Here is a 13,750-nt window from a genome sequence, read left to right as displayed (position 1 = left end):
AGTTTTGTTTGCCAAGGTCTTAGAGAAAACAATGCTTTTTGAGCAATTTAATGAGGAGCCTCTATTGTGAACTGTTTACTGTCCAACTCTTAGAAGAAAAACCATCCCTGTTCTAGCAGTAAGACAAATGTCCTTCCCGCCCTCCCAAAGTCAAGTGATCTGGGAATTAAATTGGAGGCTTATAATCTGAAATCCTTAAAGCAATAAATTCTAAATGGCCAGAGCACAAAAATGCCTTGAGGTATAACTCAGAGGTGATGCAAACATCTTCCCATCCCTCCACATATGTAAAAAAGCATCTGTATCACCCTCAATCCTTGCTAGGCACTGTTCCAGGTATTGGAACAAATGACCTAGCTGATCTTTTGGAAGATTAGCTACTCTTACAGGGAAGACAGACCTCAATCCAGCAAGCACTCAAATGAAAGTAACAGTGGTAACTTGCTGCGGAGAGATGGGATCACATGATTTGATAATTCACCATGACAGCAACACTGATTTCTTTTCTTTAGGTTGTATTTTCCTGGTACTATCCTAAGATGTGAGAGCGGGACAACAGGTGGATAGAGATGCAGGTGGACTGGCGCACAGTGCCCTGGCTTTACCCCCCTGTAAATGCAGCCGCCTTCTCGAGGCCTTTACATCCGATAGCCCCTGAACAGGTTCTGAGAGACCATATTTAGGGAAGCCACCTCATGCGAGGAGGACTAACATTTCTTGCTCCTTCTACATAGATACAATACAAAAAATTGCATTATTCTCATCAATTAATTTCTCTCCAGAATCCTAATAAAATATAGTATGAAACAGGGGAAATTTCTATTCACTGTATATATACCCCAATGTGTTAAAAAAAAAAAAACCTAGGGGACATTGGTACATGCTAATATTAAAAGATAGGTCGGCCACACTACTGGGGCTGTTTGGCTCATTCTGACTACCAAGACCTGAGCAAAGATAACAATCAGACATGGGCTTCAAGTAAAAGATTGGCTATTAATTATTCTGCACTCTTTTAAACAAGTGGCTTATTGCAGAGGAACAATTAAAATGTTATAATTTCTAGCACATGTGAGGGTCCAAGGGCAATCTGTAGCACTAGAAAAAAAGCAAAACAAAGCAAAAACCATGGTTTTGAATTGATGTCAAGAACATGCTTGCACCCTGTGTTTTGCTAGCACAGGGTCGATACCAATTTGAAAATGGCAATTTGAAGTGAGAGGGTTGAATAATAAAGCAGCAGAACTGGGCAAAAATTCAACAATTTCACCATTGGTAACTAAAATATATCATAATTTATGCCCACCAAGGCCAAAGCACTTTCCCCCTCAGATCCATTGTGAAAGCCAAGAGATCGCAAAGGAGATGCTTCTCCAATCTAAGAAGGCATGCTCTTCCTGGTCACTGAGCAACATTGTTTTGCAAAGAATTCATGTGCTTTCACAAATCATCCAAATATTCACTTGTTTATCTTTGTTCCTGAATGTATGTATAATGGGTGTTTTTTTTTTAACACTAGCTATCCAATTAGTCAAACTTAATGGGTTTAAAGTGGACTCCAAGATAATCTCACATGCTAGGATGCACTGGTCCCACTTTAACTGGCACTCAATGGGGACACCCATTTTACCATTTATTTGCTACTGATTTGCTCAGAGAAATAGCAAAAACCCAGTGTCTCCTGCCTCATTAGCGTAAGAGAGGAATTTCCTAGCTCAGTTGTGCAGTTGCCCTCCAGATCTATCACTTGCAATCACTAAACCTTCCCTACCACCTTGCTCTCTGGTTTTCTCACATGCCATCACAAAACCTTTCCTGCCATCTCACTCTCTGGGTTTCTTTTCTTCCCAGGATGTGTTCCCCACTAGCTGATTTCTGTTAAAAATGGACACCAGGTTCTGAAGAGCCCTTCCTTCTTTAAGTGTCATGACATCTGTCCTCCTCCATGTAAGGGTGAGGTAATAGCAGAGGGCGAGGGGGGGGGGGCAGAATTTCTTGTGGGAAGAGATAGGCTTCCAAGACTGCAAGACAGGAAGAGGGGTCCAAGCTAGAAGGAACTCCATTATTCTGCTAACGTGTCTGGACTATTTCTTGGTAAGCAATAATAACTACCATTGGTAAGCAATAATAACTACCATTTATTGTCCAACTTAAGTACCTGGTACTGTATTGAACATGAAATGTATTTTACCTTATTTAATTCTCACAGAACCAAATGGGGTTATTTCTCATTTCCACTTACATGTAAAGAAACAAACTCATGGAGTAAAGTTAGCTAAAACTAAACAATCAGACCCAAGTCTGCATGACTACGATGTTATGATGTCTTTCAAATGAGAACCACTGGGAGTTTTATCCAGCATAGAGAAATACAAAAGGAACCAGTATTTCCTGAGCTCAGCTATTAACCTGTCTTAACTGATGTAGAGACTGTTGTTGGGAAGGAAAAATTACAAATGTAACAACATCAAGATGGACAGGCACAGGGATGTCTTTCTGCATTTTCTCTGCCCTAGGTAAAGACAGAAGGATCTGCAGGGGAAGTTAGTAGCTTGTAACTAGCCAGAACAGCATGGCAGGAGAGAGTCTAACATATTAGGAAAAAAAACCAATGAACTTGAATTCCACACACTGAAGTTGTTCAAGACCTGGTTTTGCTATTTGCTCATCATATGAGCTGCAACAGCCAGAACTCTTGGCAATTGAGTTCTCAGCTACTAAAGGTGATCAATGAAACTGAGTATGCATGGAAATGAGGTAGAAGCCTTTCTCTTCTCATTGCAATACGTGTTGCTCCAGAAGTTGTGGGGGAATCAGGTACCACTTCCAGCATGAAGAAAGGAAATTCAGACTTTGGCCTTTTTAACCCTTAGCTGCTACCATTTGAGGATTTTTTTTCCTTCTGGCTCTAGCATCTCTCCTGGTCATCTATGGTACCTTAAATCCATAGTTACTCTGTCATCTTTGTTTCCATGACAACAAAACAAAACAAAAGCCCTGGCTCAGTGCCTAACCCTTTTCTCCATGAATTAGAGGCTGACCTAAACCAACCTCTAATACATACTATGACAGCCATATGACACGTCACTATACTCCAACTGGAAGGTATTTTTGTCCAAGCACCAAGAGGTAGGAGGAGGCAGCAGAGCATCTGTGTGCTAGCCGTTTTGTTATTTAAACTGCAGAAGGGTGACCTGGTTTGTATTTCTTTTCAGTCCTTATGTTCTAAACATAACCAGTGACCCTTCATCTGTGATCTCTTCAGGGAGGTCTTGCAGACTGAAGTTTAGCCAGTGCATCAGTACTAATTTGTACTGTAAGGTTGTGTTTTGTGAGTACAGACTGAGCAGGTGTCTAGCAGGTCACACAATCTGAGCAGATATTTCCTGGGTCCCATTACACAATCTTCTATCCTCAGAGCTCTATAACCTACTTTTAAGCATGAAGGATACTATGATGAGTTTCTACCAATCTCACAAAACCAGGCTCTTCCCGTGGCCATGAAGCCTCACTTTCTATACAGGGTGCTTTTTGCATATGGGTCTAATTGCTTTAGCAATTTGAGAGAGCTGTGTTTCCCGATTGGACTATTTAATTTAGCCTATTTCTGTGTGTCCACAGGATGAGGTCCCACTTATAATCGACCCGCTTCTGACTTTGTGCTATGGATAAACTGAAAGGCTTGGGCATTCACATCCACAGGACAACTGCAACCGACCATTCTATGGCTAGCTCCTCAGCAGCCACCAATGTCACATGTGCTACCTGACACATGCTGGGCCTCAGTGACAAGGACAGGTCAAATGGGAACTTTCCCCCATGTCTTCCACTCTGTCTCTCCGAGTCCCACCTGAAGGCCAGCAGGAGAGAATAAAGCAATGGGAACTCCCAAGCATACAGAGGCACTGATCACCTTTAGTGTCCTGACCTAGACTCAAAGATGAAATGCCGCGAGAGGCTGGATTCTTGGTGGTCAACATCCTAGCTCTTCACTGCTGGACATTTCCAGCAAGAGTTCTAAATTCACAGTTAATGGGCTACCTGGTGGCTAAATGCAATTTTAAAGCTGTATTTCCTTCCAAAGTAAGAGAAGTAGATGTTCTATCTGGCTCAGTAGGAAATAGGTCCATTTTTTGCCCCTTCAAGACAAAGTATAGTAATAGCTTCCTTTGGGAAACTCTCCTTTTTAGTTCTAACGAATAAGGGCAGCCAAGAAAGAGGCTCCCACAGGCATAGCTATATGTGTGAGGGACTACTTTAGACCCAGACATTAGTGAAAAATGGGGGGTAGATAGCTGGGTTTTGGCGAAAGGTTTGTTCTGTATTTCTACACCCTTCTGGGTAAGTGAGCACATACATTTCCGTTCGAAATAGCCACTCCTTCCCGATGATGTGTGCATCCTCCCCTTCAGGGACACAAATCCCCCAGAATAACCATCCCAGAGGAACAGATGCTCTGTCTCCATGAGGCACTTCCAAATCTCAAATTGCCTGTGTCTCTGGGTTTCACTGAATGAACTCAGACCGAGCTCAGCTGCTATGGCTTGTTCTCAGTGCATTCGAGAGACTGTATGCATCTTAGCCACCAGGGCAGAGTGTCAAGTGTCAGGAAAGTGACACACTTCAATGAAAGGAATGTAATAAAAGCTAATGTGGGCAGTCTGGTTCCTTCTGGCATCCAGAGGCCAAATGACTCATGTTTTTGCTTCTGGCCAAGGACTAAATAATGAAAGGCCAAATGCGACCAGATCCTCTCATGTGCCAGGGAGTCCTGACCACACCTATGCCCTGCTACAACAGCCAACAGCTATGGAAAGCCCGCCTGACTGACTGATGATGGTGCTTTTTCTATTAAATGTTTAGACCAACAAGCAGCATTAGCTGCAAATTTGCTACTCAGAACACACACAGGAGCTCATCTGTTCATGTAAGTTCAGCTAATCAAGTTAAGCACTGGACATAGCGGATGTGGAGAGGGTGAACACTGTGGTTCAGAATGCAGGTTTAAGGCTCAAGACATAACCTAGTTTGTAGTCCTCTGATTCCCCACTACACATCTGAGTCTGGGGGTAGCCCTGAAGTGGGGTGCATGTGCCTGACAGCCAGGCCCCCAAATATGGCAAGGCTGTAACTATTTCTGTCTTTCCCACACCTGAGGCCGAAGAGAAGATAGGATAGCAACTGACTGTGGAGCCTGAGGCTTGCCGGCTCCAGTCTCCCGTCAGCAGAAAATGATGAGCAGGCAGAAGACAAATGTGCCCTTTCCAGAAAGAAATATAAAGGACAAAAGGTTTCACAGACCTAGTCACTCACCAGGCTTTTCTTGAAACCCCAAAGAAGAAAAGGCAGAGTTTGCGGTATTTATAGTTGACAAAAGTCTTTCTCCACATGGCCCAGAAAATGAGGTGCTGTGATAAGGGCTTCAGAGAGAGCTATTCTCAGTCTCTGCCAAAGCCCCCAACACACACGCACACACACACACACTCATATACATAGACACACATACACACAAACACACACACTCATATACACATAGACACACGTATATACAAGCACATTCACACAATACATTCATATACATACACATATACACACAAATACACACACTCATATACATACACATAGACACAAACACATACACACACTCATATACATACACATAGACACACACGCACGCACACACATACACTTCCCTAGGAGGTATCAGACAAGGATGGAGCCCCGGGTGTTCTCATAGACACCTTATAATGTAAAGATGGACTGGAAAGAACAGAAAAGTTGCAATGGGATATATTTAAACCCAGATATGACCACACTAATAACACAAACACCCCCTTACCCCTTCCTTAAAATTCAACTAAGTTCCCAAATAGAATGCCAGGATTACATTATAAAGAGTCCCTTTGTTTGCCATATCTCCAGAGAACAGAGCTTCCCCCCAGCTATTCCAGGCATAGCGTATATGTCTATCAAGAACAGAGATGATGGGACATGCAGATCTCTGCAGCAGAGGGACTCTGGACATTGCAGTGTTGAGAATTCAGCGGGAGGCCATCCCTTTGTCACCAGCGCTGCTTTGGAGAATTGGGCTGGGTTCTTTTGGCTGACTGTGGTGGAAGGGATAGCAAATCACTTCTGGTTTCTGAGGAACCAGATAATGATGCTACCATGGCAACTGCCATCAGTTGCTCAAGCTGACAGAGCAATAGCCTTTGCATAGGCCTCATTAGGGCAGGGTTCAATTTCAAGGGGGAGGGGAAGAAACTGGGATGGGAAAAGGTTATGTGGATAGTGGACATTCGCTGAGGCAAACCCATGGGACACCAGAATAAAAATTATAATGAGACAGATACTTGAAAAGTCTCCAGACAAGCCCAAATTTGGCTTCCTGTTGGCCTGATCCCCTGACCATGTAGACTATAGGCTTGGTGACTTCATTCTGCTCTCTGCCACAGGTTGCTGGCAGATGGGACTCTTGGGAGTCCTGTCATTTGTGATAGAAGAGCTGATTTCTCTGGTGTTCTCAACAAGGAAAAGGCAAGTGCAGAGATAAGAAACATAGGTGTATGAGCATCAGAACGTGTTAGCAGAACCTTAGCAAATGTGACAAAAGCCAAAGGGGAGAATGGGAGCTCACGCTATAGGCACAGAAACCAGAGAGGGAACAGACATGGCAAACAGGAAGGATGACAACCGGAGAGAATGATGGAGAAGGATGAACAAGGACCATCTACATTTCAGAGAGAAATGAGCTGAAAGTTCAAAATATGGTATCGCTAAAATCAAATAATAGATCATAGGTCTTGATCCATCCCATAAACGTGTATCTTCCCCTAAGTATCCCTGACAACAGAGTTTTCAGCTCTGGGATCATGGAGGCTTCCCTTGCCACCACCACTGCCATGGTTCAAAGAGCACAAAAGTGAATGAGACAGATGCCAACCCTAGAGCACACTGGTGTCAAATGAGTCCACGGAGAAACAGATGGCCACAGGGCATAGGACAGGAAGCAAGGCTTCCTCTGAAGGACACTTCCTATTGTCACCTGCTGGTTGTTAGGAGCACAGACTCAAGGCTGTGGGAAAGAGAGAGCTGGGTGGGAAGCAGTAAAATCTTAGACCAGCTAAGCCTTCATCCATCTTGAACTATATGTGTAAATTCCACACCAACATAAAGTTTATTCCCACGGCATTTGACAGCATGAAAACCTAGAAGACTTAACATCTGCTGACCACTCACACTGACGGCCCCAGTGGGAAGTACTCTGCATACCCTATTTTCTCTCATTTTAGAGGTTAGAAATGTAGGTTAGGATAATTAATATTTTGCTACAATGGGTCAAGGACATGAAACTGGGAAGGAGAAGGGCTGGGATTCAAACTGGGCTCAGCCTGACCCCACAACTGTCACCCTTCCTCATCTGTGCCGTCACCTATGAACTCTGCTCTTCTTCAAGGTCTGGTGAGTTCTGTCCCCCTACCCATTACTCAGAGATAGAGTGTGCTACTGATACCAGAGTGAGAGAGGAGCAATACCTAGTGATGCACACAAATGAATGGATAGAATGAAAAGAGGACTGGACCCTTTAACAGCCCAATGGGCGTATTCTGTCTTTAGCAAACAACAAAGTGGGCTTTCTTAAGGCAAGGGCAGACCCTATTGAACCACGGGGAAGACAAACTGCGAGTCCCTTGGTACAGACAGGGTTGCCTTTCTTGGTATGTTGCTGTGAGAACCCATACAGGTCTGGGTATATGGAGAGATACCATGCTTTTAGGGAATCTCTTTGGGAACGGTTCAGGCACATTTATAGGACGCTTTCGTCCTGTGAGAGCGAAGGTGACTCTGCATAGCTCTAATGGGGTGGAGATGTCTGTGCACATGAGGACAAGACACACTGAATTACCTTGCTACCACCCTGTCTCAGGATCACAATCATCTTCATTTCTGGAAGATCTTAGACTTTAACCCAGCTGGGAATTCTCACCTGGCTCTTGACACCTTATTTCTTGCCCTAACTGTTCAATTGCCAGTGAGGATCAGGGATAGAAGCTGCCAGTGCTTGGCAGAAGTTGAACAGAGGACAATCCCTTTCTAGCACGTTGGATATGGGAAGGGTAAACCTATGGAAACTTCTTTCCCCCTCCCCATATGGCTGCCTTCCATGAAAACAGCACCCAAATGCTTCCTCCTCCCTATCAGGAGAAAGTGTATCTAGCCTTGCTTGGAAGGCAAGCCCCCAAAAGGATGGCTTTGAGGCCTCCAACATGCCAATAGATCAATACGTGGGGTTAATAAATTTCCCCAATTGTCATGAATATGAGTTGGTTTCCGACATACTAAGAACATTTTCTTAAGCATGTCTTCAAGGAAGATTTGGAAAATCAAGGGAGATTTGGAAAATCAAGAAAGATTTGGAAAATCATTCCTTTTTGAGCTCTCATGTATCCATATGTTTTTTTTTTAATTTTTAAGTTCATTTTTACATACCAACCATAGTTCCCCTTCCCTCCCCTCCTCTGGCTCCCTCATCTCCACTTCCTCCCCCACCCAGCGCTCCACCACTCCTCAGAAAGGGTAAGGCTTTCCATGGGAAACCAACAAAGCTTGGCACAACAAGTTGAGGCAGGACCAAACCCTTTCCCCCTGTATCAAGGCCGAGCAAGCCATACAACCGTCACCCACATGCAGAGGGCCTAGTCTGGCCCCCATGCAAGCTCTCAAGTTGGCAATCTAGAGTCCTTGAGCTCCCACTAGCTCTGGTCAGCTGTCTCTGTGGATTTCGTCGTCATGATCTTGACCCCTCTTGCTCATATAATCAATCTCCCTCTCTTCAACTGGACTGCTGGAGCTCGGCCTGGTGCATCCATATGTGTTTTATATCCCTGAACTAACTAGACAGAGACCCTCCCCATGCCCAAGATTTTGAGATCCTCAACTCTGCTCTGGCTCTACTACATTACTCTTCCATGGTGACCTGTCTTCTACTGATGCTCTTCAATCTTGCTTCCTCATTTAGGACACATGAACCGGAGCTGTAAGACCTTAAGGACTCTGTTGAGAACCATTGGCCAGCAGACCCCTAGAGTGTCGCTCTTAGGCACCACTCAGAGCATTCACTTCCCAGGTGGACCCTGGAGATAGGCTTAAGTGAACCAGGCCTCCAGGTAGAGGAAAGGCAGGGGAATGGGACAGAAAAGAATCTACTTACGCCAGAGCAAAGGCTACCAATGCACCAACCACTACCACAAAGTCCAGGATGTTCCAGAGGTCTCGGAAGTAGGATCCATCCTGCAGGATCAAGCCTTGGTCTATCATCTGCAGGACAGGATTTGAACAGATGAGGCCAATGGTTGTAAGTAAAAGCTACACCTGGCTTTGCTTCCTTATCGCAAGGGCTCTACTGCCACTGTCTCCTAGTTAAGCCCACCCTGGGCCTGAGGAGCAAGGAGGGTATCCAGCAGGCATTCTAGGAGAGGACTGAAGACTCCTCTCACAGTCACACAAATTCTCCAGTCTACAGTGAGGATGCAGCCCCCTTCCTATAGTCTAATAGGATTGGATTAGATTCTTCTGCCATTATAGAATCCTATCCTCTCTCCTGAGTATCCCAGAGCTCCAACACTGCCACATACACATGGATGGATAAAAGCACCAGATAGGTAAAACTCAGAATGGGACAGTCCTGTTGGGATTTTAGGCACCTAGAGGCAGAGGGTGTGGTTGGAGTTAGACGAATCTGAACTTACATCTCCCTAACCCATTGCTTGGACATGTACTTATTATAAGACCAGAAGTGCAATGTGCAGAAGTACATAGTCCTCAAGCTGTGCCTACCTTACTACCTGCCTCCTGTTCAGGCCAGGAGAAGAGATATACATTAGCCAATCACATCCACACAGCCATGCCTTCCCTCACCGGACACCGACGCCAGAGAGGGCTCTGCAGAGGCTCTCTTAATGCTGCCATGGACTAGGAGATGGCATTATTATTTAAGGGGGAAGGGCCTTAAAACAGACAAGTGGTATAACTGAAATCCAGAGGCCAGGTTTTCTCTGGAAGATTTTACCTTTATAACCATCTCAAAGGTAAACACGCCGGTGAAAACATAGTCGAAATATCTCAGGACCTGTAAGACACACATGAATGAGACAGAGAGGACCATGTAAGGCTGCCAAGCTTTACGCACACCTTCCCGCTGACCTTTGCCATTCTGCATGACAACCCCATCTCCCATACATTCCCACCCCGAAACACAGTGAGGAATTTTTCCTACTACCTATAGCAGGGCTGGGAAGTGAACATAAGGAAGAAGGCACCAGCGAACCTGTTTGAGCCGCATGGTCCACAGCCTATTCCTTCTCTTTGGTCATAACTTCTGGGGTCTGAATTACCCCCATACAACTCTCTTTCAGGCTCTGTGTGGTACCTAGGTGATGACTCAGTGGCTTGTGGTTAAGCTGCAGTCCTACCGCATCCACACACATCACCTATGGCTCTATGTTAGATCCTACATCTGGGCCCTCCAATAGCAGCAGAATCCTTTCAGAAGCCTGGCTAGCTCTCAGTGTTAAGCCCGCTGCGGCAGCTTAAAAACAGTGGTATGGGTGTGGATGTGGGGACTTCTCTAGAAAGACCCTGTACTTATAGAGACACAGGTAACTGATCCATCCTCCTCACCCCCCACCCCAAACCTTTCTGCTACCTTATCTTGGTTCACCTCTGCTGCTAGAGGGGAAGGCCTGGGATGGAGCAGACCCCAAGGCAACAAGAAATATCACCAACCACCCTTGTGCACTTACTTTATTGCGCTCCGAATTGGTCAGGACAGGGTCCTCGGCTGCCAGGGCAATGCTGCTGGCCGCAATCACCAGGAGGATGCACATCTCAAAGTAGCGTAGGTTCACAATGTAGTGGCAGGCCCTGCGGATCCTGCGGGGATGGGAGGGGAGAGAATCCTGCTGAGCTCACCCTATTGAGCTTGCCCTGCATCATTCCTATGCCTGCCCCTACATTGACCTCTTCCAGATAGCCAGACCTTGCCAAAGGAAGTCACCAGGGAGAGCAATTTAATTTCTCCAGCACCGCCCTTTGATTCCAGTCCCCAGTGGAGAATGGTAATGAGATTGGTTAGAGGCTATGTCATGCAAACCACGATCATTATCTGCACACGAGTGAGCCATGAGGAATAGCCACGTGAGACTACACGACCTCCAGTGGCATGTGGTCCCCTCTGTGGCATCTCTGTCTTCTCCCCTGAGCAAGGAAACTCGGACCTGCCTAGAAAATTCTAAACAACCAAGAAACACAAAAACATCTCGATTCTCAAACCCCTTCTCTGCTACAGTTCTGGATGACCTGGCAACGGAACCCAGCTTCTTCCCATCCCACAGGCCTGCCTGAGCACTGCCCAGAAGGCCACTAAACATCTCCTTGTCTTCCTTCCTCAGAAGCTGACCCACATGACAGTTCCAGGATATAAGGCACAGGCTCTTCTCTTGTACCATATTTCTTGAATCTAACATTCTAGACTCTTCTCTGATATTCCTTCTCCATGCTTCTACCTCCACTCTGGGAAAGGAAACTTTTATCAAAACTCCATGTGCAGAATAGTGGTACCCAAACCCTAAACTCCAGTAGAGGCCTGACTATCTTTAGAGTCATCTGTCCTTTTCCAGAATGTATGGTGACATCCTCGAGGCAATCCCCTTCATTCTCCCTGTTTAACTACTACTGATCAAAGGGTAGGAGAAGAGTCCTTTTCCATGGCATGTCTCCTGTATTCTGGCTTCAGTTACCCTGGAGACTGTGGGCACAGAGATAAGAGGCTGCTCAACTAAATATTTGCCCCATCTCACTTACTGGGCCCCAAATCTTTCCATATCTAGCTATCCTCTGCCAGGAAGCTTCAGGAAGACGACAGGGTTTCATCATCCCCGGCTGGCTCAAATCCTGGCTGTCTGTCCTAGTACTAAATGGGGACACAACAAGAGCATGGCTCACGGGTTAGTGGTGCTGAAGATGAACATAGAGCTATGGGGCACCATGGCTTTGCCAGTCTCTCGCTTCTCCTTCTTCTTTTTCTTCTCCACCTCTTCTTCTTCCTCTTTGGTCTCTGCCTCCTTCAAGGGACTGGCTTCTCCATCAGTCTTGTTGCTAACTGCAAGCAGAAAGGTTTAAAGCTTCAGAAACCTGCCGGCAATATGGTTTCTGGTTTGAGTTGGTAATAGCACAGAGGATAGGAGGGATGCCAAGGATGACCCTGGGAAGGTACCCTGATAGTATCAGGGGTTCCACCCCACACTACATCAACTCCTTCTCTTCCCATTATCCCCACCCTTCCCTACATGTTATATACTATAGCCTTTTATGGCTCAACTTTCATAGTTGAGGAAATAATATGGTTATCGCAGCTACAAAGCTTACATAATTTAGAAATTATATCTAAACTCTACATCCTTTTAAGTTTACCCATTGAACTTCCATATCACTAACCCTTAAGTGGCCTATATAATCATTCCCATTATACAGATGGGAAAACTGAAGTTCAGAGAGTCCACATACCTTTCCTAAGGTCTTACAGCTAAATTTAAATCCTATACACTTTTGTGCAATCTCTGCAAAGGAAGATTTCAAGAAACCATTTCTCTCTGTGTTCTGTCTTTCCGGCTGTACCTTCCCAGCATGATAGATATAGATATGAAAATACAATATTCATGTGAATATAGACCCATGACTGTGTTCCAGGACCGAAGGGGATGAAGCAGCCATGGGTCACGTAGCATGGGTCAGGGGGCTATTCTCTGTCTCTATGCTGAAGTCAGGGGACAGATGGCTGTCATGGTAGAGAGAAGGCTTGGGAAACCCTCACCCACACCCCCAGTGCTCTGTGACTAAGGAGCGGTACTGCTCTGAGACTCGGGCTAAGTAGCAAGCCTTTGTGGAACTGGTCCATGGTAGGGCCTTCTAACAGCTAAGTGATAGGGTGAACCTAAAATCCTCTGCCACACACTGTACCTGTGACAAAGGCCACACACTAGCCCCAGCAGGGAAACAGAGAGAGGGTCAAGCTAACTTGCTTCTCATAAAAGAGGCTTTAAAGCACTTCTTATTTAATAAAAACATAAAATCAGACAGACATTAAAAATGGCTCTGGACCTGGAACCCTGAAACACGCCCACATCAATCCCAGCAAGCCCTGAGTATGGGAGCTTTAGTTTTTAAAGCAGACCTGGCATTTCTGAGGGTAGCGGATACTAAGCAGAGTGGAAATGAAGCAGTGGCAGAGGGGCAGGCAGGGAGACCAGGAGACTCGTGTGAAAGAACAATGTGGAAACAGAAGGAAAACGGGCACGCATGGAACCGCATGGCTATCACCTGTGACCACAGGGCAGCGGCGGGATTAATACAGGGATGCGGTGTGGGGATGGGAGCAGGATGTGGATTAATGCCAGGATAAGAGTAGGGGGCACATTACAGGGTGTGGGACCAATGAAGAGATGACATACAGGGACAGAATAAAGTGCATGGCTAATACAGGCAGGAGGTGCAGGACTCAGGTCATAATGAGGAACGGGATTAAAGCAGGAAAGGGACTGAGGGACAGGGCAGAGAGGAGATAAAAGGAAGGGATTGGGGTAGGACAATGGAGGCACGGGAACTAATGTAGACATGAAATATGAGGTCAGGGCAGTGTCAGGAATAACACGAATTATTATATAACACGTAGGAGTGAGGTGTAGTTCAGGAA

General features: G+C 45.6%; 1 protein-coding gene across 9 annotated transcripts in view; it reads right to left on the bottom strand.

Annotated features, from left to right (window-relative positions):
- Positions 1–13,750, bottom strand: part of Cacna1e (calcium voltage-gated channel subunit alpha1 E) — a 425,171-nt gene that overhangs the window by 53,021 nt on the left and 358,400 nt on the right. For all 9 annotated transcript variants that reach the window (XR_007590547.1, XR_007590546.1, XM_050135146.1 and 6 more), the window contains 4 exons: positions 12,004–12,160; positions 10,803–10,932; positions 10,070–10,129; positions 9,212–9,318 (listed from right to left, as the gene is read on the bottom strand). Coding sequence is in view for 7 of the 9 variants with exons in the window: in XM_050135146.1 (XP_049991103.1) it covers positions 9,212–9,318; positions 10,070–10,129; positions 10,803–10,932; positions 12,004–12,160 (454 nt within the window). In the remaining 2 variants the exon portion in view is untranslated. The remainder of the gene's footprint in view (positions 1–9,211; positions 9,319–10,069; positions 10,130–10,802; positions 10,933–12,003; positions 12,161–13,750) is intronic.

Source organism: Alexandromys fortis, unplaced genomic scaffold, assembly GCF_014885135.2.
Source record: "Alexandromys fortis isolate MF-2015 unplaced genomic scaffold, M_Fortis_MF-2015_v1.1 scaffold_21, whole genome shotgun sequence".
Classification (NCBI taxonomy): Eukaryota; Metazoa; Chordata; class Mammalia; order Rodentia; family Cricetidae; genus Alexandromys; species Alexandromys fortis.
The sequence above is the reverse complement of the archived record's forward strand: the minus strand, read 5'-3'. Positions and strand labels throughout refer to the sequence as shown.